The sequence below is a fragment of the Falco peregrinus genome, chromosome 8 (assembly GCF_023634155.1).
Source record: "Falco peregrinus isolate bFalPer1 chromosome 8, bFalPer1.pri, whole genome shotgun sequence".
Classification (NCBI taxonomy): Eukaryota; Metazoa; Chordata; class Aves; order Falconiformes; family Falconidae; genus Falco; species Falco peregrinus.
Window position 1 is genome coordinate 65739374 of NC_073728.1, and position 27538 is coordinate 65766911.

The following is a 27538-nucleotide window of genomic DNA, read 5'->3' on the forward strand; positions in this document are numbered from 1 at the left end:
CACCCAGTGAAAGCCATGGGCATGGCCATGAATTGGTGTTAAAATATCACCGTGGTTTCCACCTGCAGAAATACAGGCAGGCAAAGGGGATTTCACCCTCAAACATCCCCTGGGGACAGAGCTGAACGAGGGCTGCCAAGGCTGCAAACACTGTCCCCCGTGCCGCTGCCACCCCACAGTGGCAATGCCCTCTTCGAGACCGCCACCCTTCCCACAGCCCACAGGACAGCACGCCATGAATCGCAGAGGATCTGCCACCCTTCCCTGCACAGGCCAAACCCCATTGCCACACCAGCGAACTTAATGTTCATAGCATGTGACCAAGAGGCAACACCAGGTGAATGCAATTCCCATACCCTACATCCCAGCCTCGCACTATTTCCCTTAATTTTGGCTGTATGCATGCAAGCACAGCATTCGGTTGTAACTTCAGTCTGCTACACTCAATTACATCTTTCTTCTTTATAGTAATAATAGTTATTTTAACCATTAGTGACAGCCATGGTGGCAGTTCATGTTGCAGCAGGGCTTTGGCTGGCTCCAGGCTGCGCCTGCAGCCCTGCAAGAGCCATCCCATGAATGAGCATCACTGGCCCCAGTTCCCCAGCACAGCCCCTGCTGCATGGGTGGGATTTTCCTCTGAAAACAGAAATCGCTGATGCTTTCACATCGCAATAAGAAAACCTATGTAGCCAGCAGGGTAATAAGAGACTGAAAGAGTAAGTATATGTTAACAAGAAATCATCTGAAAGATGATGTGCTGAAGCCTACCTGATAAATGGAAAAGAGCCAAAGTAAACAGGCTTCCAGAAAGCCTCCTAGCAAGAATTAGTGCTGGTTCTAGCAAATGCAGCTCCAGCTGTCCCTGCAGGGAGGCATGGGAAGCAATTGACAGCCAAGAGCCAGGTTGCAGGGTAACACACAGAAGTTACCCTGGTGTACACCTGTATATTCATGCAAATGCACTGGCCGCAGGGAACAGTAACAAAAGTTTTTTGACTTTTTTTTTTTCCTCCTCAGAGGTATTTTGGAGCACATTCGCATCACAAATGCAAGGTTAGTGCCCTTCCCTCCAAAACACTGAATTCCTAAAAAAAATTTTTTTGAAAGAAAGGGAATACAGAAATAGCCAGCTTTGCAGAATAAACTACAGCCATGGTTAACAACAGCAAGCAAAATGCTTGTTGTGTCTTTGCCAGGTTTTGACAATGATTGGAAAAATACTCTCCCCAGATCTTGTGCACCCTGCCACACTCACGTGGGCAAATCCACTCACCCAACGATGCCCTTCCTATTTGTCATGGCACTAGATAACCATGATATTGTAACAAACTTCCATGGAATTACATTAGAAGAATACAGTAATTATTTAAATGAATACAGTAACAGCCTGCTAATCCCCACCCTCACAGTAGGGTGCCCGTGCAGGCAAGGGACAGACCCCCTTGCTACCTCCCCCTCCATGAGGTGAGCTAGATCAAGGAAGCAGGAGCCAAGAAACATTTCCAGACACCCATGCCCCCCACACACATAAAGCCCGTGGAAAGCAGGATGGCTTCCTCAGCTCAGTCTTAGTAAGCCAGGCATCACCACCAAGCCAGAGAATGTCCTACACCAGCCAGCTCCTTTCCCTACGTGGGTGCCAGCATCACCAGAGATTTTGTAAGTGGAAGCTGTGATTGCATTCATTTTTTCTCCGCCAGTGGCTCCTAGAGTCTCCTGGCCCTCCCAGCCCCAAACGGTGGGTTTCAGACTCTGCCCCATGCCTTTCACACACAACAGCAGCAGATGTTTTTAGAAGTCAATGTTTATAAGTTTGAATGTAGTTTCAAGAAGTCTAGACCTCAACTAGGCATGCAGTACAGTTGGAGGTGGACAGAGGAGGTGGGTCCAGGTTGGGCTAGGGATCACTACCAGGGTCCTGGGGAGAGCTGCAGCTCAAAGACATCTTGGCACTGGTAACTTTTATTCTCCTTTCTTCTGTAGAAAAAAGATTGGACTAAAATCTGTATAATTGAATTTGGTTTAGTACTGGGTCTGTTCAGCATAAAGAGCAATCTAGATAAGCTCTCATTAAAATGTGGAAGCCCCACTGTCTGCAGGGATGGAGGAGACACCACCAGGGAGAGACGGCAGCTATTTATTGGAAATCTTTTGCTCACTCCAGATTCAATCTGTTTCTGTACACAGTTTCAGTTTCACTGTGATAAACAATTAAAAAGAATCCAGATAATTATGTGCTATCAACAATCTCTATTGAACAACGCAAAGTTCAAATGCAAGCCCATAAGAATTCACACTTCAGTAATGCAAAATGCCTGCTGCTTCTCCCAGCCATCCGGCATGAGCTCGGCTGAGATGTTCAACGACAGAAACTCCACAGCAAACCCAGCATATGCTGCATTACATGCTAATAAACGATCTTGCCAGCACTGGTGATGTAAGCTTTAGTCTAATTTAAGACACCCGTTACCATATCTAGGGAGATGACTCCTCCATGCGATGAAGATACAAGATACCTGATAAGAGAGATGCTGCAGTCTCTGAAGTGCATTCCTCTCCAGCTAAAACCTGGGGAGCCTTCAGATAATATAAGGACCTTTTGGAGAAGCATGGAAGTAAAAGCCACTAGAAAATGCAAACAGCTACTCTATTGACAATCCAGGTTGAAGAGGTTAAAAGTTCATTTTCAGAAGCAGAACAAAACCTTTTGCTAATTTACACATTACAGGAAGCCAAGCCCAGCAAACACAGCAAACACCCACAGGTTTTTTTGGTGTGGGGTTTTTTTTGAGGTTTTTTTTTTTTGTTTTGGGGTGGTTTTTTTAATTCTGCAGAATCTCACATTAAAAACAAAACCAGAAGAGTAAGAGGGAGCCAGAGCTGGTGAGAGGGAGGGCATGCACACAACCTCATGCTTTGCACGATGCACCTGGTGTTGCCAGGGCCATGTCCCCAGGGAGCCACACATCCATCAGCACTGTGCCCACCAGTACCTGCTAAGCCTGCAGCAGTCTCTGCTCTGTGGAGAGCATCATCAGCTCCTCCAACAAAGTGCTCGAGGGAGAGATGAGAAGAGGGCTGGGGGAAGCCAAAGACATTGCTGCTGCCCTGCAAGATTTTGACACCTCCAGCTCTGAAGTGCAAATGGCTCATAAGGACCCACTGTGTCATGCAAGAGCTGCTCCTTGAGCACGGGCCACCTCCTGCAGAAGGGCTTCAGTTGTGGGAAAGTGTTGCAGCACAACCAAACTAGTAGACTGCAACAAGGCTTTACCATTGGTCAGATTCCACTGTCTGTGTTGTCCCTTCTTCTTCCTCCAGTGGTTAGACCAGACCAGACCAGACCAGACCAGACCAGACCAGACCAGACCAGACCAGACCAGACCAGACCAGACCAGACCAGACCAGACCAGACCAGACCAGACCAGACCAGACCAGACCAGACCAGACCAGACCAGACCAGACTGCCACCGCCACCCCCTCCATCTGACCCCCTCTCCCACACTCCTCAGTGCCACTTAACTACTTAGCAGAACAAGCTACAGCTGCACATCATCCATGTCAATCAACCCACTGCCTTCCAGGCAAGGCCACAGCTGCATATTATCAATGCTAATTAACCCACTGCCTTCATTCCTCTACAGGAAAGGATCCCCCTCACTGCAAGTCTTGAGCAGAGAAAGTACCAGGAAAACAAGGGAATGCATCCACAGCGTCATCGTTACCCCAGCTGCTAAGTGCAAATGCAGCTCAGGACAGTGCTTGCTGTGCTGCTGCTGTGTATCTGGTCTAATGTACTCCAAACTTGAGCAGAAGGAAGGAGCCCATCTGCTGGTGTATCAGCAATAATCCAGTGGATTATTTTGTGGCAGCAGAAGACAAATGGACACAGGCCATTTGCAAACAGAGCAAGACCATCTAAAAGACTGCTGCGATGGCCGGGGAGGTCCAAGCACCTACTGACCACGTTCAGGTGCTGCCTCTGCAGGATCTGAACTTGCACCCAGTTTCTGTGGGGAGACAGAGGAAGGCACAGGGCAGGCTCCTTCCCCTCTGCAAAGCTCCCTGGTTGAAAAAACTAATTCCCCAACAAATAATGTTGAAAGTAAAATTACCTTCAAGAGCCCAATGCGAAAATTAAGAAAACAAGGGAGATATTACAGCAGACACATGCGGATTTCATTAAGGCAGGGGAGCCCGAGAGGCAGTGCAGCCCTTGCTGCAGGCTCTGCCAGGGGTCTGCAGACCTCCACAGCCTTTGTCTTTGCACAGAGATACAGGTGGTTCCAGTTAAAAGCTGTAATCAAATTAGCCAGGCACGCTAAGATTTCAAACTAATCTGCCAACCAATCTCTTATCCACTGACTGTCTCCAACATTAAAAATACCCCAGAATTTGCAGAGAGTCTGATCTGATGGAGGAAGGAGACTCAAGAGAACGTCGTGCTGCCCTCCTGGAGCTGGGAGTGAGGACAGGTCCTGGCACAGCATGCTACCAAAGCTGCTACCTTCCCCTTCAGCTGCCCTCCCAGGCTGCTCCTTCCAAACCAGCCTCTCCTGCCTTCTGCAGGGAGCCCGCTGCTGGTTTCATTGGCTTTTCCCATGCAGGAACAGAAAAATAAACAGACAACTGGCTATACTTGCTAATCATGTCAAAGCATTAAAACAAAAGGGATTTTTATTGATCTAAGTGGGCTTGGCTCCAACTGGGGAGAGGATGATTTAAAATAATTGCTTAGAACTGTATTTTCAAAACCCAGGATGTTCTTGTTTTCTTTTGTTTTAGCATTATCAGCCTAAACTTTCCTTCTTCCTTCGTCTGTATGCTGGTTCACACCTTTTGCCTTGCCCACTTATGGTACATATAGGCAACGCATGCAGACAGCAGGACCCACATGGATATACACGCACACCAGCAGGTGATGGACCTGGAGGCACCAGTGCTCACTGGCCTCTGTGGTGGGGATGAAGCTCTGGGGAGCTGCAGCTGGGCTGGGCTGCCCCTATCTGTCTCTCCCTTAAACCACCCATACGGGCCATCTGCAAGACAGTTTACTGAGTTAGGTGGGACAGGGGACGCCTCAGCACAGCAGCTCTGGGGATACTCAGTAGCACCAGCACTGGCTCTGGCACAGATCTGGCTCCAGCACAGGACAGAGGCACAGCACTCACCAGGCAGCAGCCCTGGGGCAGCACCCATCCCAGCTCCCCAGGTGCCAGGACCTGATGCTCCAAACCAAGACGCAAAACAGAGAAACAAACCAGGAGAAGAAAAAAGAGGGGAAGAAAAAGCATAGCACAAGCCTGACCTGGGACAGATGAGCCCCAGGCAGGATTCTCCCAGCTCCTGCAAGGCAGAGCATGCCTATGGGGAGTCACCTTTCATCTGACATGCCTTTTGCAACCCATGGGAGCACCCAGATCCTTTGGGTCATTTGAACTGCCAGGGTTTCACACAGCACCCAGCAGTACCATGATCCAAAGGGATTGAAAACAGGCACCGGGCAAAAAAACGGTATTTCCAAAGCACGGCGAGCAGGTGGCAGTGTGGGAGGATCGCTGCCTGGCCTGGCCACTCAAGGTCAGAGAGCTTGCTTGCTATTTGCTTTTGGCAGCCAAATCAGGCAAGGAGCATAAGAAAGCAGTGCATCTCAGAGGCCTCAGCGGCTAGTGGAAATTTCCAGAATGTCCTGGACAAGAATGACTTACTGGAAGTAATACATAAATCAAGCAAATGAATAGTTACCAGACAGCAGCATAAACAGCTGCTACAGGGATGAAGTCAGACCTGCTGTGCCAAGAAGCGTCAGCCTCCTCGCCGGCTGCACCTTCAGGGGGAAACGGGGAAAACAACCCGTGGAAAAGCATGTTTCTGGGGAAGCAGCCACCTGCCAGTCCTGCACAGGTGCCACAGTGGGTTTCCTGAAGCCACTGGGCATGGAGCACACCACGGCAAGCACCGCACATCTGCCAGGGACCCTGGCTCCTGCATGGCTCTGCACAGGCAGTGCAGCCCAGGGAGCACGGCGCGGGGCTGCCAAGGATGGGACTGCTCCACACAAAGCAAAACAAGTGCCGGGTTGTCTTTTTAGGCAGAAGACCTGGATGATTTTTTCTTCTTCTCCTTTGCCAACAATCCCTTGCTCAGCAAAGAGCCCTCCAAAACGCTTCGCTCCGTGTCCAGCCCCTGTTCCGTCCCACCGACAGGCTGTGGTGGAGAGTGGGCTTTGCTGGATCTCTGGTCTGTGGCTGGTAGCAGCTGCCCTGCAGAGCCCGTGGAAACCATCCTCACTGATAACTGGGAAACAATTTGTGCTAGAGATAGCAATCACTATCATGTTGGTTAAAACACGTAAACTACAAAACACCACCACAGCAAAAACAAAGAGAACTAGTCACTGCTGGCCAGGCCGCAGCTGTGAACGATTAAAGATAATTAATACTGCTAAATACACGTACACACATTTCTTCTGCAGCGTCCTCAATTGTTTTGACCTTTTGCCAGGACAGGAGTGGATATGCAGGCAGGGGCAGCCCTGCTCCTCGGGCAGGGGGGATGCACAGAGCAGCAGCAGCGATGCCAAGCCATGGAGAGGGTCCCGAGAGCCCTGCTGAAGGGTGCACAAGCACAGCACCATCTGTATTGGAGAACCTGGATCTCACTGACAGAAGAACAAAGCAAGGCTCAGATGTCAAATTATGTCCATTCAAGGAAAAAAAAAAAATATTCCTAAATGCTTGAAACAATCAGCAAAATCCTCCTGCTCTGCACTTCCAAAGAATTTACTCCTTGGGGAGAAAGTACATTGAAAAAGAAAAAGACAGGGAGGGTATCAGAGCCCCACTAACAAAAAAGGCAATTTTCTGCAACCAGCTTCACTCATGGCAGAACCATTGGCACAGCTACCTGCAAGCTGGGCAGCACCGTGTGCACCTCTGCTTTGCTTTGAAATGTTTTAACTTCTTTGGCAGAAAAAAAATATTGGTTTAATCAGAGCTGGCACATTCTATTGATAAAAAAACATTTGAAACTACAGTGTAGCCATTCTCGGAGATAGGTGCTGGGCCAAAAGGAGGTATCTGCAGCAAAACAACTCAGAAGCATGCAAGCAGGAGTGTGTTGCTAGGTGATGTGCTGTGGGACAGCCTGCTGCACCCAAAGTGCTCAGCAGCACCAAGGAAGTATTCGTTTTCCTTCTTTCCCAGCCAGAAACAGCGGGGGGGGAAAAAACCCAGAATAAAGAGAAAGAAGACCCTAAAAATGGTGTGAGGAGTCCTATGCCATGCAGAGCTTGAGCCTGCTACGCCAATGGGTGGATGGAACCTGGGCACAAACTGCTAAAAAAAATGATGCTGGAACAGGCATTCAGGGGAGTGGGGAGCAGTATGAGGGGCAGCGTTACTGCCATGCGTGCTTGGTACCACGCAGGCTTGTACAGTTAGCTCACCATGTCTCCTGGCATCAGTTCTTCACACAGCTTTTTCAAAAATTTATTTTTTATTTTTAAAGCAGAGGATGAGGAGCACTCTCACCAGCCATCCCCTGCAAACACCACAAACACCAAGGATTAACAGACTGACTAAGCCATATGACTCTGATAACTAAACAGCTACAAGAAACAGGAGAAGATACATGCTGGGTTTGCCTTTCTGTTCTTTGAAGGGCATCGGCTATTCTGGCCTGAAACACGAGAAACCAGGAGATTTTGAAGGTCACCCAGAGTCTTACTAACTTCAGTTGCTACATCCTCAGATGTGCCTGTTGGCAAGGCCAGCAGATGCAGGCACTGGGATGGTCCAGCCTGTGGGTGTTCAGGCCTTCCTGTGGAGATCCCCTTGGAAAAACATCAGAACAAAGAGATCTCCTCTCTTTCAGGAAAGTAAATCACAGCTGGGTTTATCACAGGAACCCTGACAGCATGAATATGTCCCAGGAAGGAAAATTAAAGGTTTCACCTCCTCATGGGTCAAAGAATAACATCATAATAGCAAGTATCACTGGAACCAGGGTCTGTAGAGCAGAGGAGAAAATCTGCAGCATTACATTCCTGATGAAGAAGCATGGACAGGGATTGCTCACACTGTATTTCACAGTGGATAATTGCCTGGACGCCTGAACATGAGACAGCACAAACAGGCTTAGAGCTGCAGTAAGAGGCAGAAATCAACATCACTTTCTATTTATACACTCCTCTCCCTCCACCCTGCCTGTGCCTGTCCCTGGGATCTGTCCTCCCTCTGCCTCCAGCTCTCCTCACCCCGCCCGCACAGGGGAATGTGCCCTGGGAGCAGCAGCGTATTCCCCCAGGAGCCGGGAGCTGGAAGCTGGAGTGCTGCATCCCCCTGCATGGGGCCTGCTGGGGCATGAGCCCCTCTCCCTGCACACCAAATCGCAGGGAAACCATGGGAAACCCATGACATTTCTCTGCTGCACAGAAGGAAGGGTACTGCTCAACCACCTCAGAGGCACTTATTCCAACTGGTATTTAATTTGTGTTAATAATTACCGGTTTAGAAAGTATCAGCTGTGTTAGCACGGTTTTATTACTGTTATTAACTGCAGCCCCACGCCACATGAGGAGTCCAATGTCCCTTTTCGGTAAGCAACAGTGAACATACAAACCAAAAAACCATGTAAGACAATGCAGGACAGACTCTCTTTCTCTATTTGACCAATACAGATTGTGCTCTGCTTTTAGTGTAAGAGAACTCTGCAGTAATACTGTAACAAATATTTTTTTAGCTCATCTGATAAAAATGCAAATCTTGATTATTCATATGTTACTTTAAATCATAATACAAACCAACCAGAAACAGATGAGGCAATCCCCTCCAAGAAGTGCAGCCCAGCTTGGCAGGGCCAGGAAGGGGCCCTTAGGTTTTGCATTAGCTGTGGATGCCCTGCTCTCGGCTCCCCTCACCAGGGACAAGAAGCCCCTAAACCCCAGCTGGTCCCCAGCCCAGACAGCCCCCTTCCCTGTGCAGGTCACCCAGGGCAGCCAGGCCCCCATGCCTTCTGCTACACTCTCCCTCCTTCCAAACGTGTTCTGCAGATGTGAAGCTTTATCTCCACCGCAACATCTTTAATCTGGCTTTATGGTACTGCTGCCTCAACCAGCTCATGAGTCCCAGACCAGGCTGCCCTCCTGGTGCTCCTGGAGCAAGGTGCTGCTCCTGGTGTGGCCAGGTGGCAGGAGAGCTGCCATGTTGGAGCTGCAGGACTGACGCAGGAGCAATGCTGTAGGGCCTGTGCCCGGAGCTGGCTGTTTCTCTGCCCTACAGCCCGGGACCTCCCCAGGAACGGCACCGGGGCTAGGAAAGCTTCTGCAGGGCAGCGAGCTCAGCGCAGGCTCTCGCTCCTCAGCTTCCTGCCTCTCTCCAAGATAATTTTTTTCCCTATTAAATAACCACTATGAGCTGATTCTCTTCCTAATATAGCACGCACCACTAAACTCATTGTTTGTTTGTGTTTTGGTATAGTTCCTTCCCCACTAAAGCAGCATGAAGCCCACTGCATTACCTGCCTCCCCTCTCTACATCTCTCACTCAAACACCACCAGGTTTTCCTTTAAATGAAAAGCACTTAAGCGGTTATGAGATTCCTTGCACACATTTGGTCGATGGGAGTACCTGGAACTGTCTGGCCCTTGGCTTGGGCCTCTAAATGCAGAAGATTTTGAAACTGAGATCTAAACCAGCTCTTTGTTTTTTAACAGCCTTGCTGGGGAGTCCACAGAACGGATAGAAACCTGTGTCGTAAGAAAGCATCTGAAGTCGTTTGTAAGCCTATTTCAAGAACTATGTGTTATTCTTCCTCTTACACAGATAACTTCAGGTTCTCCCAGACTGTCTTCTAAATGGGTATGCCAATTAACTCATTCCCCAGCTTTCCAAGTCCTGCCTAATTCCTCTTGCTCGTGCAGCGCCTGTGCAAACAGTGAGGGCAGGTATGACCCCACAGCCTTGAGGCTGGCACAAACACCTGATGCTGCTTTCACTTTTAAAACACTAATCAAAGGTTTCCATGGTAACCTTCAGGAGCAGGAAGATGGGAAATTATAGGTCAGCTCTATCACTGAAAGCAAAAAAAATCATTCAGTTTCTTGGCCCTTGAAAAGTTTCAAGGTGACCTAGAAGTATTGATTCATCAGGTTGCATAAAGTCAGAAAATACGGCCCAGAGTAGTCTACTGCAGCAAAGATACAGCTTTTAGTCTTTTAATACTAGGCTTGATCTGAAACCCAGCGAGGACCTTAATCTCTGCTCTGCCTTCTGGACAGCTGAACCTCATTACTGTGCCATTAAAACCAATGCCACATTCCCAGCAGCACATGGGTTCCTCCTGTCGCCACAGGGTTGGGACCACAGCCACACAGGCAGGGGACCTGCAGAGACCTGGGTCAGCAGGAAAGCCCCCCTCCCTCCCCCCTTGCACCACCCTTATTTCACTCAAACACGGGTTTCCAGTCACTCACCAACCAGACATGACTCATCACCGTGCACACACACACAAGGAAACTTTTCTACCACTATTAACTTTCAGAGGAAGTGGAAAAAGGAGAGAAAAACATATCAGTCATAAACGTACTTTGCCAAGTGGTTCATGAGCAAGTGCAACATCTGCCTGTTTTTCTCTGGGAGCCGATGGACGAGGCTGTGGATCTCTGACACCCTTGACTCCTGATTCTCGAGTTCTGCATTGGGAACAGAAGATGATTTCTCTCCACATCAATGGCAAGAGGCATGCAGGCCTGAACACTAACATCAACGGACAGCCTGGGGACCTACTCTTCCCTGCACCCAGGCATGCTGAGGATACTCTCCACAGCAATTTTCCTTTCTACCAGCCCCAACCAGTTGTTTTCAAAAGGAAGAAACTAGTGGGCTGAAACAGTGAGTTGAGAGCAGATGCCAGCCATGTGAAAAGCCAGTTGTGACCAGGGAAGGGGCTGGCTGTAACTAGTGTTTCTCTAATTCCAGGAATAGGAACATCAACACGTTCCTGTTCAAAGTGTTCCCAAGCATCATCAGAATGCACTCAGCACAGTGCCTGGTAAGGTGGTAGCATATGGTACTCAGCAGGCTGGTTAGGCCCGCAGGTGCTGGCAGCTGTACCCTGGCCACCTAAGCAGGAGCCTTCCAAGGAGGCCACCACCGATGTGGCCACAGACCACATGAGCCCCCCTGACCCCCTGGTCGCACTCGTGCACACAGGCTGCACAGCTGCCAATGGAGAGTTACCTGCTCTCACATAAAGCACCTTCTCCCAGAGCAGTCAAAGGAAAGTGGCACAGACATCTGAACTGCAACTGATCTCATCAAAACACTGTAGGTGTTGTTTGAACAACGGCCTCCCTCATTTTGACAGATGATGGTCAAAATAAGACAGAGCTGCAGCAGCAGCTACTGCCACTGGCCAGGTCTCTGCTCCCCCTGCACCATCTGCGTTTCCTTTTCATCTGGTTAAGTCCCAAACAACAACATGCCCCTTGTCCCTTCATTCTTATTCTACTTGCTGGGACTTAAGAACAAGGAGGCCAGTGGGGAAGCAGCAGGGCAGAGGTTACACTCAGTTACTTGCAAATTGTGCTCCTCTTTCAGACCAGTGCAATAAACATCAACAAACTCACTTGCTGCTTTGATGAAGCTCCTTTGAAACTGGTACATCATGAGCGGCCCCGGAAGCATTCTGAAAGATAAAAAGGTAACATGCACAAAACATATCTGAGTAACACAATCCACAGAAATAAAGCTTTGCCCTTACCATAAATTCAGCTCCATTTTTAAAAGTGCAGAATTAAGCAACAACAAATCTAATTAATTCCTCCCATCAGAAGGAATAAGATCTATTGAAGTACCTTTGATTTATTCTTCCTCCCTTTTCTGCCCCACGCTGAATTAATTTGTAATTTCAGCATTCCTTCAGTAACACAGTAACAGTGTTTCAGTGAGCCCATGATTTCCAAGCAAGTTTAAAAATAAATTAAAAAGAGAAACAAGCCTAGCCATAAAACTTTAACAGCCACCGTTCCCATTAAATTCCCCATTCTCCCTTCCCACTTCCACATCCCTTCAATGAGACATCTTGGTCCTGTTGACATTCTTCATTGCTTTGCAAACAGTTCAAACTCTGGAGCAAAGGTTGCCAATCATGCAAAATTATGTAGTGTTTTGTGATTTTCTAGGCTGAGATCCACCAAGCTAATTATACTCATCACCCTAACTGGATTTAGCCTCTCTCTTGTGCTCACTCTCTCATTCTCTCAAATACAAGCCAATGCACAGAACAGAAACAGAAAGCAAGAAGCTGCCAGTCATGACAGGTAGAAGCATGTTGTGGATAATGAGATGCTGACTGCTGCCAGCAGACCAGCCCTGTGGGAAGATAACCCATGATGATAGTGGCATGGACTTGCATACAGAAATTATTACTACAATAAAGCTCTGCACCCAGTTCTAAAAAAGCACTTGAGACACAGCCTTTAGAGGAGCACTGTGCTCACCTTCCACCACACACTCATTAGGTGGAAGCCCATTACAAAAAGCTTAGGGAAAAGCTTAAATCAAGGCAGGGGACACAAGAATGAGCTTTTAAAATCACGTTTGTATGACACATGCATCTGGCAGAGAGCTGACTGCATTCCCCAGATCCTGCTCAAACATGCTGGAGGGTCAAGGGGAAAGCCAGAATAAATTCTCTGTGAGCAGTTTCTTCTTTGTTTCTGTCAAAGTGCTATTGTTAAAGATCTGCAATAACAGGCAGTAATGCCCCAGATCATCACCAAATCAGTCCTAAGCCACACAACAGATGAGGCTTTTCTGCCTTACCTCAGGTAAGTTTTCAGTGCACTAGTAATCGTCTTTATCTCCCACTCTGCACAGATCTCTGTTTCTGTTTCTGTAGCCGTTTTGGGATCTAAGGAAAAAGACAAAAAAGAAAAAAGTGAACTAAAGTGAGGATAATACCAGCTCATATCAGCTCACCAGCTCAGATGTGTGGGAAGACTGTCACATCCCATTTTATTTGCTATTCCCCAGCCCAGTGACCACAAGCCAATCCCCAACAGACACTTCTGCAGGGAAGCAGAGTTTGTTACACAAGATGGGCCACACTCACTTGCATGGGACAAGAAAAAAAAAAGAAAAACATTAATCATGAGCAGTGAGATCAGCAGTTTAACTCAAAGCACGACATTACACAGGGCACAGGAGACTGTGGTGTTCAGTGACACTGGTAACAAACGCAGGGCACAAACATGACATGGACACAGACAAACAGAGAACCTCCCCAGGATTCCACAGAAGATCCCAGCCCCAAGGAGGCTGCAAGGCATTGCCACAGCCTAAACGAATGTGAGCAACAGCAGCAATGGTGGCACAGCCTCTGTGGTGGTCAGTGGGTGTCAGGCAGACAGCAGGACACACAGTGGCAGAGGTAGGCATCCTGCCCGGGTGTGCACGGAGACAGGAGGTGGCTTGTCCTCCCGCACAAGGTGGGAAAGAGCCCCTGCTGATGGCCTGATCCACCACAGAGTGTGTAGGAAGGCAGGTCTGCACTCCTTTGGCTCCATGGCTGCATTTCATTTGGATGAGAGGGAGGAAGCGGGGCTGCTGCATGTGGTGCTCCATGGCCAGGCCTGGCACAGCTGGCATTCGCATGGTGCCCACGAGGCTGCCCATCCTGGGGACCCTCGCTCGGCTCACCACGCCAGAAACATGCCACCAAGTGCCACCTTCACCAGCCAAACACTGGCTGTGAGGCGGCCTTAGACTGGGAAGCTCCTATCACCTCGCCTTGCAGAACACCCATAGGACCCCTGGGGACCACCATGAGGCGGGAGCCTCTTGCCGCTGCTGACGTATGCAGAGAGGAGCAGCGACATGACTTGGTTTGAGCTGCGCTAGCAGCAAGGGAGAGGAAAAGCACCCAGGGTGTTCTGAAGTGGTGCAAGGCACTGAGCACAGAGGCAGCTCCAATTGGAAGGGTCACTGGTGTTGCAGAACCACGCTGCTGTTTGTTTTGTCACCTCTGGCCTCTTGATGTCATCCTGTTCTTCCATCCTCCCTGACACAGGCTTTTTCTTACCATCTTTAAACACCTGATTCGCCCCCCTCCACCCCTGCAGCAGATGCAGGGCTCCACTGCAGCCCTTGAGCTGCTGTGAGCAGCGAGCCTCAAGGATCAGCAGCTACAATGGCAAACCTCCCAGCACAGGGAAAGCCCTGCCCGGACCCCACAATAAACAAGGCCCCCTCGGCAGGCAATGTTGGAAAGTGACGGCAAAGATCAAGCTGCCATTCACATCCTCCCAGCACAGCCCCTTGCTGCGGCTCGTGCCCACCCTGTCACCAAGCTCTGCACCCAACACTGCAGAGAGCTGGCTGCCAGCACAGCTGGCAGACACAGCTCTCATAGTGCTCATGAGGAAGGTCTCCAAGCTACAGCTGATGTGCACACACTTCTGCACTACCGTCTTTCAAGGACACTTCTTCCCAGGTCCTTGTTCCTACCATTGGGCAGAGGCAAGGTCCGAGCCACTCCCCTGCTCCGCCTGCCCCTCCAGGATTTAGATTCCTGTCCCTCCATAGCTGCCTTAAGATAAAAACATGAATGGATCTTCAAAACACTTTCTGGCAGTAACTAGTTTCTCCTGATAGCTTTGGCTTTGACAAGTCAACAGCAAAAGATACACAAGAGAGGCACAAACTACATTATGTGATGCTTATGTCGGCTATGCTTGCCAGGTCCCAGCCCCAGGCACAGAGACCCTCTACCTGCTGATACCGAGAAAACGCTGCATCCAGGCTCCCGCTGAGCTCTCCAGTGTGGCTGAACCCCCCAGTTACTGTCTGACAATGCTGCTGGGATCACTCCCACCCCACAGCCTTGGAGTTGTTTTCTGAACCACGTACCAGGAAGAGATCCCTCCAGCCCCACAGAGCACCAATGTGCCTGGGAAGCTCTCCAAACACAGCTCCCATCAGCCCAGCTCCCAGCTGAGCCAGTCCCCAGGCCACTCCCTGCAGTAGCCAGCACAGAAGGGCTGCAGGGTGGGCTGTACCAGGGTCTACAGAGAAACACGGGTTTGCACTTCCCAGACAACAGCTGCTTTTTGCAGCACAACTTGGCTCTGGGACACTGGGTCACACTTTGTAATGGCCTGATGCAAACTTTGCAATGAGGCCCTAGAGGAGTCAGGCGGGAGCATCCTAAAGCCACAAGACACTCTCCCAGAGCCGGGCAGAGGGAAGTGACATGGCTCCCAGGGCAGCCCTGGAGCATGTCCATCCCAGCACTGGACAAACCGGCACACCAGGGCACACAGCGGGTCTGAGGGCAGTGTGGTACCACCACACACAGGCTCAACCAGTCCTTCCTGGTAGCTGGCATCAGCAGCCTCCCAGGAGAGCAGCTTGCCTGGCCGCTGTTCCAGCACAAGGGGCCTGGGACCAGCTCAGCACCACTGCACTGCACCGCCAGCCCCTGGCACTGCTCCATGGGAACCAGGCACCTGCACAGCTGTGATGCCACTGTGCCCAGAGGAAATCTAGTCCCACGGCTCGTAACGGCATGTGCACCAGCCCTGTGCCCCACCACACTCTTGGTGCTTGTGCCGAGGGGGTTTGGCACCCAGGCACTGCCTGCCCTTACCCCACGCCCATCTCTGCCCAGGGATTCACAGCACCGCCTCGCAGGTCCCACAAGAACTGTGGAGCTGCTCTCCCACCCTCCAGTTTCCAGCTCTGTGCACTGTGAGCATCTGGGGCCAGGGAGCCTCCAAGTGCCTCGGTTTTTATTGTCAAATACTGCAGCATACTTTTCTCCATCTCCTCCAGGGCCTTTTCCTTCCTTTCTATACTTTTTCCCCTCCTATCCTTCCTTTTAAAAATTCCATTAAAGAAATAAAAAAACCCATGCAGCTGTTCTGGACAGTATAAAAGGGAGCTCCAGCCTAGCAGCCTGTTCAGGCCTCCCAAGGCAGATCTGAGCCAGCCGCCCACAAACCATGCTCACAGGAATCTGCAGCTTTCTGCTTCTCCCAGTTTTCTGCAAACCATTACCCCAGGTCAGGAAGACAGACTGGTTCACACAAAGTTCCACAGTGAGTTCAATAAGGTGTGATTTTTACAGATTTCTGTCAAAACACCTTGATGCTTCAACAACAAGAGCCCCCAGGAAGCAGCGACTGCTCACTTCTTCAGCACCACCACCCATGCTGGGACCCCACACCACGGGGGCTGGAGCCAAGCTGCCTGCACTGGGTGAGCTCCTCAGTTACCACTGCCATCTGCACACCCACCCCTAGCAGGCGCCAACACAAATAGCATTTATTATTGAATCTTTGCTGATAATTACAGCCAGTCATCTCGAAAGCCACCATCAGATCAGCATTAAGTGGCCCGGCTGTGGATACCTCATGCACAGTGCTGAGGTGCTGAGTACCAAGGCTAAAGATGGTGACTGCTCCATCCAGAAGAGAGGAGCACTGCACCTGTCGCAGCTGGGGAGGAGGGAGGAGCAGGGCATGAATGTGCCCCATTTGCAGGTGTAAGCACGTTGCTTCTCTCCTGCTTGGATGCTGCTTCATGAATGCTCTTTGCTAACTTGGTCCTGCCATCTCTCAGCTGCTTCAGAGCTGAAGGCTTGCAGTGCACCGAACTCCGGGTGAGCAGGACCTGGAAACACAACACGGATCCTGCTTCCACCAAAATCCCTGGGAACCTCTGTGGGGACCCCGGGAGACACAGCTGCGGGTGCTTTCAGTGACACAGACATGCCAAGCATCCCTGGAGAGCAGGAGCAGGCACAGAGAGGCACTCACCATGACTAAGGCCAAGCCTGACACTAGATAAAGCTGCCGATGCCATCTGGTCCTACAGATTCAGCTCAGTGGGCATTTGTCTTTTCTGAGACATATATAAAGTGCTTTTGAAATTTAAAGCAATAGGTAAGCATAGTGTAATTCTAAAACTAATTAAAAGAAAGCACTGAATAAGAGTTAGGCTTTCCCTTAGGGCAAAGGGTTTATTTTAATTAAAAAAAAAATAATCAAGAGGAGCACTTGAAACAGCAAACATTTAAGAAATGTATATTCACACAAAGATCACATGTCTCTCACAGCAATCATACAAACGAGCACTATCCTTCTTCACCAATGCCAAGGCAACTTCCTATTGCACTACATTTTTAAGATAGCAATTTTCACAAAGATAAGCTTGGAATAATAAAAATAAAAAAGCCCCAAAAACAACAAAAACCCCTCCTTTAAAAAAAACAAACCAAACCCACAACTTTTAACGGCAAGGCCTTCACTGCAGTTGAACAAACAACTCAAGACTGGATGCCTCATCAAAAGCTCATCCAGGAGTTTACAGGCACGACTCATGAAACACTAAGTGAAATTCTGCAGTCAGGCTGACGAAAAGGCTCAGAGCAGATCATCAGTTCCCCTTGACCTTCAAATTTATGAGTCTGCAAAAAGTTAGCTTTGTAGGTTACAGATGTAGCATCTGTCCCCCCAGCTAGAGATGCCTGCAGCCATCACCACAGCGAACTCCCGCCTTCCTTCGAACAAGGACACAGTCCCTTGTGGACTGGTGTGAATGTGCACTGGGGCCTGTGAAAGCACCCAGGGCCAAAGTCATTGTTAACCCTGAAGTTGCTTATTGCTGTAAATAACTGATCTGATGTCCCTCAGCAGATATGGAAAAGGCAGAAGTAAAAGGGTATGGGGAAAAGGAGCAGAAAATTAATTTCCCCAGGCCTTTTATTCCGGCAGAGACTGAAGAAAGTACTTTGCACACCCCATGGCACTGCCAGCCACTGTGGCATCACCCTGTTCCTGTTAACTCCCGCGTGGTCACAGGTGCCACACAGGACAGCATTTCCCAGCTCTCCCTGGGCTGCAAGACCAAAGGAGGTTATCACTTACAGACTCACACAGGGGATACTTCAGTGAAGAGAGCTGCAACACTCCAGATCTATATCAAGAAGAAATCAGAACGTGCTTGGGGGTTTTTTATAGCAGGATCTACACAGAAATTCAGGAGTGGGAGGAATCCATTCCCCAAAAATTAGTTTTACTGGGTTTTTTTTCTTCCTGGAGACAAACGGCAGCAAAGGCAGTGGAGGGGAACAGGGGTCCTGTTCACCTTCGTGCATTCATTCCTGCAGACCCCAGGTGACGGGACAGGCATCACAGAGCAGGAAATGGGGCTGGCCGTGGCATGGCAGGGCGGTGGGCAGGAGGGAAGTCCAGGCTGACCAGACACCCCCAAACCTGCAGCCATGACGGAACCACAGCAAGACATTCGTGTGCAATGCTGGGGATGCTCCCAGAGGCAGCTGCCCACACTGGCCCCAGCAGCCACACAGCCCATCTGCACAGCCACCGCCTAAAGCCCTTTCTAAGGAACTTCTCCATCTACTCCTGGGGATGGAGGAAGCTGCTGCCATAAGACAGCTGGTTCCAATTCCTTACCAATTTCTCCATGGCAAGGGGAACCATCTGGGGTACCACCTCGTCACCCAGCCATAATTCTCACCCGTACCTGGGTGGCTCAAGAAATTTCCAAAACAGCCATAGGGCATGGCAGTGGGGGGCCACGAGAAGCCACATGCATCAGCCCTCACAGCTCACTCTGGGAAGCAGCAAGAAGAGCAAATCAGACACTGTAACACCCCACTCAGTGCCAAGTTCCAGCAGCGAATCTGCAGGTTTCATCACTGTCCTGCGCACACACACTTCTACAATAAAGCTTTTCATGGGAGCTCTGACTGACAGAAGTTTGTTTGTTTGTTGTGTTTTTTCCTCATTTTGACAGTGCATGGCAATGGTGAAGGCTAGGGAAAGGCAGCGTGCTCCAGCACTGGTGGCCTGCCTCCCACAAGCCCTGGGTCAGGCACCCCTCCCTGCTTCACCTCGGTTTAGACAAAGACAAGCTGTTCTGCCCTGCGCAGTCCCTGACCTGTCCGCTGCACACAGGCAGCCTGTGCTCCACAGTCCGCCGAGCGCAGTGCCGACCTCCTGCAGAGTCACCTCTTGCCAAAGACCCTCCCAACAGTGTCACTGACACCTGCCACTGCTCAGGGAAACTTGATCTTTTTGCCATTTAAACTGTATCTGAATCAAGAACGCTGCCCACATTCATTTCTAAATATAAGGGAAACCTGAAGTTGTAAGCACAACTTGGCTCCTCTGTACACGAGGGCTGGATCCAAACACGAGTGTTCCAGCAGAGTGGTGACGGCACCAACAGGACGTCAGAGCCTCAGGGGCAGCAGAGAACAGAAGGGGATTTGACAATGGACACATTGCCATTTGACTTCACAGACAGCCTGAATGCTGGGATCGTCAAAGGTGATTTAATTGCCCACGATTTGGAGAAAGGTGGACTCAGAGGTTTGCAAACCATCCTGGTGATGGATGGCACAGGAGATCCCCGAAGTGGGTCCCACTTTCAGCACCCACCAGGCTGCCTGAGCAGCAGCCGCTGGCATGCTCTCGCCTCTAATGGGGCTCCCAGCATCACCAGCTGAGGAAGACATGCCAGGACAAAGAAAAACCACCGATATATCACTGCATTATGAGACACGAGGTCGAGAGCTGAGTGGCTTCAGTTGCACAGAACATAATGGATGCTGGATGGTGTCCAAAACTTTGAATCCCTCCCAGCTCCGGAGAGTTCTTAAACCAAGCAAGTTTTGCCAGCTGTCACAGTTCTGCTGCCTCAACCCAGAACTGACACAGCCTGAGACCACCCTTGCGAGAAGGTAACAGGAGCCCCTGGTCCACTAGCTTGCGAGATGATGCGCACTGGCATGAAAAGTATAAGCAGAGGACCTGGTGTGTCAGACCTGCTATGCCGTGGGGCACCCAATCCCCAGCCTATTTTTATCGGTGGGCAGCAATGCTCTTCAACCGATGCCCTGACGCAATAGTGCCAAACGCGTGTGCCATGAGACAGCCCTGCCTTATCTGCTGTACTGGGGTGGCTAGCAGGACATATTCACATGCCCCAGAACCTACGCCAAACTTGTACTAATAAGAGTCAGTCACCAGCTCTTGTGACTGCAGAAAACTTTCCAAATGCCAGAGCAAAACCGGTGCAGAGAGGTCCCCTTACGTCAGCCTCTGATTTAGAGCCTTACCCTTCTGTTTGCCAATTATCCCCAGATTATCAATTTTGCATAGGTCAACACTGACAACTGTAACAGCTACCGCGAGCTTTGCTCAGTGAACATCATAACGGTGGGAAAAGAAGGGGGAATTGGAAAAAGAAGGAAAGATGCTGAAAGTGAGACACAACAGATTAAAACTTTTTCCAAGGAGAAATACGCAGGGAAAGGAGCACTAGTGTTTTGTGAACGCAAGGAAAAGGAAGTCATGTTGCAAAGGAACGATAATAAGTGAATGGGAAGAGGAAGAAGACAAATGTCACTCATTTACCCCAAGGAGTAACGAACACATTCCCAAGGGCACTAACAAATTATTAAGCATTTCTTTCCTCGTTACTACACCTATTTCATACATGGTTTTGCCAAGTCTGAGAAGCATTAGACAGGACTGGCAGAGGGCAGCTGCCGCTGCTCCAACCCAAGCATGTTTTCTCAAAACAGTTCTTCAAATTTGTGTCTCATGCATGTCTGGATGGGCAGACTGCCACAGGGCTGCAGCTGTGGGATGGAAATGCTGCCTACTACTTCAGGGGATGGAATAATGGTTAAGTCACACACACAGCCGTAACAAACCTCAGCACCAGCCTGGACCACGGACAAGGGCACTGGGAGAATGGGAGGTTCTGCTGGAGGGGCCAAGGCGTGGGAAGGCAGTGAAGAGGGGATGGCCCACATTTCTTTTTGGGTCAAGCATAACCCCTGGGCTATAGCTGACACGGAAGCCGGACTGGGACTCAGGCTACAGATGCTCCCATGCAGACCAGCAAGCTAGACCCACCATAAGGCTTTGCAGGGCCATGGGGCAATGGAAACCCAACACCACCACCAAGGAACTGTGCCAGGAAAAGTCAGCCATAGCAGTCCCAGACCTGCACCAGCAACAACTACCAGCTCACTGACAGTCACGAGACCTGTTTGCTCCTACACGTTTCAGTGCTTAGATTGGGCCCACAGGAATGCTGGTTCCGAGCACAAAGGCACTAGTAGCGAACACCACCACCGCTCTCTTGCCATTGTATCATTTCAGAGGTGAGGAGAGGTTTCTGAGGGCTGCCAGGCAGACACAGGGTAGGTGCACATCGGAGCCAGTGCTCAGAGTAGCCCCACAATGTCAACACCAAGCTCTACCATGTAGACCCAACACCTCGTCTCTTCCCAAGCACCCAGAACCACAAGACCCAATGCCTCAGGCCTGAGGGAAACACATGCTTGAAAGGTCTGGGCAGGACCATGTCAAAACAGGCACAAGAAGGTCCAAGGGAAAAGTAAGAAGAGCCACAGGCTGCATGCAACACGCAAGAGAAAAAGTATTCTGGGAACAACGTGGCAGATATGAGATTACAAACTAAAGCTTTCAGCTACTTCTTTGAAGATTTTAGTTTGCATTTGGGAAGGCTGCCAAAATTCATAGCACATGTGAGCAGGACACCAGTGACTGCACCAGAAGACCTTTTAAAGCAATGTCCTGAGTGAGTCCTACCTTAGCAACCTGCCAGTGGTGCCCTGGGACCTCCCGGCCCCTAACAGCATGTGGTCCTAAAAGCACATTCACCATGATTAGGTACCCCACCAAGAGCCCCCATTCTCAGCTGGCAAGACTTCAAAGCAGCACAGTCTAGTTGCCTTTAACAAAGCATAAGATAGATACTTACCCATTAATATACTCAACAGCTTTTGAACTCTAGAGTTTACTCCAACAATTCGGTACAGCCCTTGCTCATTGATCCCTAGGGAAAATAAAGAGCTTATTATGAGAATGTCACGAGAGCTACTAACATTTATTTCATTTCTTTGGCTTCTCTAAAACAAAAAATAATTGAGCCCTCTCACCAACTACATACAAAATTATAGAGGAAGGTAAAATTTTGTTTTGATGTCAAGGCTTTCACATATTGATTAAAAGTATTACCCCCAATTAGCTCAGGAATAAAAGATCTAAGAACACCTTTCCACCACTGCACAGTCAGCAAGGGAGTTAAAGCTGCACTGTGAAGGATCTGAGCTTAACATACAACACAGGGGCAATTTGGGAAAATTTTACTGCGCCAAGTTCTTTAGGTTGAGGTCTAAGCCTTTTTGTGTGTTCTTCATACAAGGAATAACAAGGCCTTGAACCAAATTACTTGCTAGGGCAGAGAGCAGTCAAGGGATGCAGTGACAGAAGCCCCTTACCACTGCAGCAGCCCAGGCTGGGTAAGCCACACCTCCCAGGCTGGGTAAGCCACACCTCCCAGGCTGGGTAAGCCACACCTCCCAGGCTGGAGCTCTCCCCAGGAACCACACTCTTGCCTTGTTTGGTCTCATCTGGCCATTTGTTTGGGGTTTTTTGTTTGTTTGTTTGTTTGGGGTTTTTTCTTTTTAATTTGCCTCCAGGTGTTCCTTTGCTCTTGACAGCAGCTCTGCATTGCTTCCAGCATTATAGGGGAAAATGTCATATTTGAATAGCCCACAGCGTATTACGATGCCTATGTGCAGGAAGAAGACCCCCATGAAAGAACACGGGCAGAAATACAGCCAGCTCAGAGCTCTACTCAGCTGAAAGTTTCCTGTAAGGCCTCTATCTTATCTATTCATATAAGTAGAGGCACCAGCACTATCAGAAACTATGTGCAAATGAGACCCATACTTCACTGTGAGGGGCTCAGGCGCTCACAAGATAGCCCGTCTGTATATAAATAGTCTTTGCAAGGGTTTAGGGGAAGGATTGCAATGCTCATCTATCTGCTACCCCACATGGGAGGACATGCTTTGCAGCAGTACCACATGAAGGGATGCTCAAAAGAAGTCCCCGGCTCTGGTCCCTTCCCCCATTTTGGGTATCTAGTGCTTTATCTCCTAACTCTGCCCTTGATGTTTGCTTAGCCCCTGCTAGCTCCGGCCACAGGGCAAACGTGTGTCTCAGCAAAGGCACCTGCCTGAGCATATGACAGGGTTTATCTGGTGTGGGTCTCCAAGGGTTAATGAATCATTTTTGTTCATGAAAAGAGCAGATAAGCAATTGCTCCACTACAAACAGCTACAAGGCTGTCCCCCAAAACAAGATCATCTGGTGAACTGCTCTACCTCTTGTTTCGACAGCATGTATGCATTTCTTGATAATGCTGAAGCCAATATTATCCAACTGGGCAGCTGAAAGAGAAGAGAAGAGAGAAGTGGTAAATACCTAGCAGAGGGACAGCTTCACACTGAGCACAATGTTCATCCTGCAGTTGTAGCTGACATTCACAGCAATACTGTATCACTGCTCAAATGAGGCGGGGAAGAAGGAGATAAATTAGGTGTTCAGGGTGGGAAGGTATCAATACAGTAGCTTGCACCAGATGTCACTCAGGCAAGCACTGAACGCTAGTCCATTTCAGCCTCTGCATCCCTCTGAACAGGCACCTCCCATACCCGCCAAGCAGCAGAGCCCCGAGCTCTGTCAGGCAGTTACATATGCAGTTGGTCAAAATATTAGCTTAGGATGAAGGTGAGATAACCCAAAGAGACCATTGTCTGGAAAGCTGACAACAGGTTGCCTGGAGAGAAAAAAAAAAAAAAAAAAAAAAAGGAAAGCATATCTATTTTTGACACAAATCCTTGAAAATGGCACATGAGGCAGCTTGCTTGATGAGTTCCAGCTAATTCCTAGAAATCCTTTCAGCTTGCCACTCCACTAACTAAGCCATCTATATGCTGGAGAGATGCCTTCATCTCGAGGCCATCTCCATCACCCCACGCTGGGGACCACCTGCATAGCTGGGGTATGCAACTGACCTCCCAGGCTCTGCCTGGATGGCAAGGCAGGGGCCTTTGGTGCCTTGCATTTCTTCTTGGGGCTTTTCAGGGGGTTTTGTACAAGTGCAGTTTTTTTCAAGGACAAGCTATAAGACAGATTAGAGCATTGAAAAATTACGCTAAAAGGATAACAGGGAAAGAAGTGGAAGACAGAAGCAGGAGATAACTGAGCAGCAACTGTGAAGGAAAATGAAGTAAAGAAATCAAAAGAAAGTTGAAAGCACGAGGGTAAAAACCTAACACAGACAGGGCCAATAGCATGTGGCAGCACGAGAGTAATGAGGACTGGGAGATGGGAATGAATTTTGGGCCAAAACTCTGCCTGAAGACTTTCCTGTGCCCAGCGGGAGTGGGGGACCTGTCCCTGGGGAGCCAGCCAGCACCAACACCAGCCCCCAGCCAACACTTGCACCCTGCCTGCACTAAGCTTGAGGCAGACACTCCAGCTCCCCCAGCACTGCAATAGCTCAGCTAAACAATATTGTCTTGTGAACACTACATGTTACATCCCATTTACACTCACTCTATACAGATGTGCACAGTTCAAGAACAGCCCCTTCTTTTATTAGCACAAATGAAATATTTATTTGGTGCAAATTAGGATGTCCTGAAGGCAGCTGACTCTGCTTGAGAGTAAGATCTAAAACATTTGAGTTAACGGAATGTAAAACTCAATTAACTCATGCCATCGCAGGTTTTCACATTTAACTTCAAGGAATTACTAATACATGGATCCAAATACCTGCTGGAGGGATTCATCCCTTAGTCAGTTTTCCACCACTGCGTGGAAAACACTGCCTGCAGACAGTTATTTGTTAAGGAAAATAACTTCCTCCCTACATAAAGGTTTCGGAAACCTTTCACATGGCAGAAGCCCCACAGAGAAGGGTGTGTAAAGTCAGCCCAGGCTGCAGGGCTGAGATGAGCACCCCAGGCAGAGGATATGGGAGGCAGGGCACACAGCCCACCCACCTCCCTCATGCTACCTCAGGCTAAACCCTTTCAACTCAGCTGGCCCTCAAACTGGCAGGGATGCATCTGCCCCACCGCCATCCAACCCCGCAGATGGGAGAAGCAAGGCAGAGCCACAAGCCGCTCCACTCCACGTGTGAGGTGTGGGATCTTCCTGGCCATGCCTGACATGGGACTTCACAGCATGGCTGAGCGGTTTAAGGTTGAACTCCGGAAGGCAGAAAAGGTGTAGCATTAGCTTAAAAGCAGATGACCTTATGTCTGCACAGACTTGAGGAAAACTGCATTTTATCAAGAGCACAGCACGAAGGGATCAGAGCCCAGGGCTGGCAGTGTCCTCACAGCAAGGCACATGCAGTGTTACTCCTTTGCATTCCCCCTGCTCACATCATCTATTTAAACACAGATTCACTGCTGTTCCATGAAAAGCTGCCAGCTCACTGGCTGCCTATGGTTTGCATGGTGCAGTCCCTTACTAACCACTTGTTTTGAGATCTCTGCTGGTGGTGTTTCTTGTTTGATAAATGGCACAAGAACCTGAAACAGTGAGACAGTAAAACAGCTCTACTATATTTTTCTGGGCAAGCACACTGAAGTGCCGAGCCAACATAAGGACACAAGTTACAGGATGCCTCTGACATAGGATGTGCAAATACCCAGAAGCTCCAGGGCCCTTTGCTAGGCACCTGGAGGGCTTTCCACCACTGCTCCCAACCACACTCCAGGCATGGATCATAGAATCATAGAACAGTTTGTGTTGAAGGGACCTTAAAGATCATCCAGTTCCAACCCCCTGTCAGAAGCAGGGGCACCTCCCACTGGCCTAGGGTGCCCCAAGCCCTGTCCAGCCTGGCCTTTGAGCACTGCCAGGGATGGGGTACCCACAGCTGCTCTGGGCAGCCCATGCCAGCACCTTGCCACGCTCATGGTAAAGAATTTCCTCCTAACATCTAATCTAATCTACCCTATTTTATTTTAAAACCATTAAAACAATGTACTGTCAATCAGTGGGGCACAGCCTACCCTACCCCAAATCGCTGATAAACACAAGCACAAGGGTACTGGAGAAGCAAGAAACCATAGTGCAGAAACCTTTTTGTACAGACAAACCCAGCTCAGTAGGCCTTACTGGCCTTAGCTTAGTACCGGCCATAACCCTGATCTTTTGGTATCCCTGCATGGTGTTATCCAGCCAACGCAGATCACCATTTCAGGCTCTCTGCCACATACTTTAAGTACCAACCCATTCCGTCAATCAGCAGTTTTCCCCCAGCCCCTTGCATGCTTGAACTTGAGCAGAAGACACCTCCAAATGCACGCCCTCCCCTTGCAGACCCCACCACGCCACCACTGAGCAGGAGGCTAGGGCTGCACCTTTCCACAGCACTCAGCAATAGCAGAGGTAAGAAACCAAGCAGTCCTCCTAGATGGAAGTGACCAAGCATAATCCTCCTAACTAGATGAATAAGCTCTTCCACTCATTGCTGAGCTCTGGATCAGGAAAGGTCAGGGATTTATTTGCAGTAGTTATATCCAGAAATAATACCTGATTAAATATTCAAAGTGCCTTTATTCATCCTTAAATTTAACTTTTAGTGAGTATTTTAAAAGCTTGATTTTCCCTCTCACAGAAGCAGCTTCTCTATCTCATTCATTTACCCTATGTTTCAGCTCAGCAACAGCACAGACCAAAGTGGGAGTTGTACCTACTGCTGTCCAGACTTTGCACTTGCTCCATGCGCCCCAGCAGCACAGCCTGAGCTCTGGTTCAGCAGCTTAGACCCCACTTAGTGTCTGCTTGATAGCGGCTGCAGGTCAGGAAGCGAGGAGAAAGGAAGGGGCAACCAATGGTCTTTTGGGGCGGGGGAGAGCAACGCCTTTTGAGTGTGCCCACAGAAAAGGCAGGGTCTGCAGTCCCAGCAGCTTCAGCCAGACCAAGCCTGGTCCCTTACAGCCCCCTCCTTGTCCCTGCTCTCCTCTGCGCCCTGACAGCAGGACTAGTGCAGCAAGGGGGTTCAGCACGATTAACAAAACAAAGCAAAAAAAGAAAAAACCTGCACAATCAAAAACGCCACCAAACCCAAGCCTTCAGCCAGCTGACCTCGATGAGAGCTGCCACTGCAGCAAAGCAGAGGCAGGAATGTGTGTACAGGAGGGACAGGCAGGAATGTGTGTACAGGAGGGACAGGACCCACAGCCTAGGCTCAGATGGATTTAAGTCATTGTGGAGCTGCCTCTTGCTAACAGCAGGGGTCAAGAAACAGAGAGGGAAGGCAGCAGGGAAAAGCGAACTCTGGGAGCTGCCACAGAAAAGCATGGCCAACATGCTTCTCCTCTCTTCACAGCAGGCATCCCTAATTCCCATCCTCTATGTTTAAAACAGCCTCTCAGTCTTAACAGGGAGCGGATTTACAAACTCTTTTATTATTAGAGGCAATTATTCTCCTCTGTTCATGCATTCAAACCTGCTGCAGGGGCAAAGGCTACAGCCCTGCCTCCTGCTATTCCCCTCCCCTGAAGCTCTCATTCCCCAGGGGAAAGACATGAAACAAAGCTCCAGGCCAAGACATGTCACAGGCTCTTCATACAAGAGCAGCATTTCAATGCA

General features: G+C 49.5%; 1 protein-coding gene across 8 annotated transcripts in view; it reads right to left on the reverse strand.

Annotated features, from left to right (window-relative positions):
• Nucleotides 1-27538, reverse strand: part of ARHGAP26 (Rho GTPase activating protein 26) — a 204711-nt gene that overhangs the window by 62308 nt on the left and 114865 nt on the right. For 6 of the 8 annotated variants that reach the window (XR_008748319.1, XM_055811570.1, XM_027781305.2 and 3 more), the window contains 5 exons: nt 23245-23310; nt 21834-21908; nt 12831-12918; nt 11633-11691; nt 10591-10696 (listed from right to left, as the gene is read on the reverse strand). Coding sequence is in view for 7 of the 8 variants with exons in the window: in XM_055811570.1 (XP_055667545.1) it covers nt 10591-10696; nt 11633-11691; nt 12831-12918; nt 21834-21908; nt 23245-23310 (394 nt within the window). In the remaining variant the exon portion in view is untranslated. The remainder of the gene's footprint in view (nt 1-10590; nt 10697-11632; nt 11692-12830; nt 12919-21833; nt 21909-23244; nt 23311-27538) is intronic. The other 2 variants (XM_027781301.2, XM_055811569.1) reach the window with 2 other exon arrangements.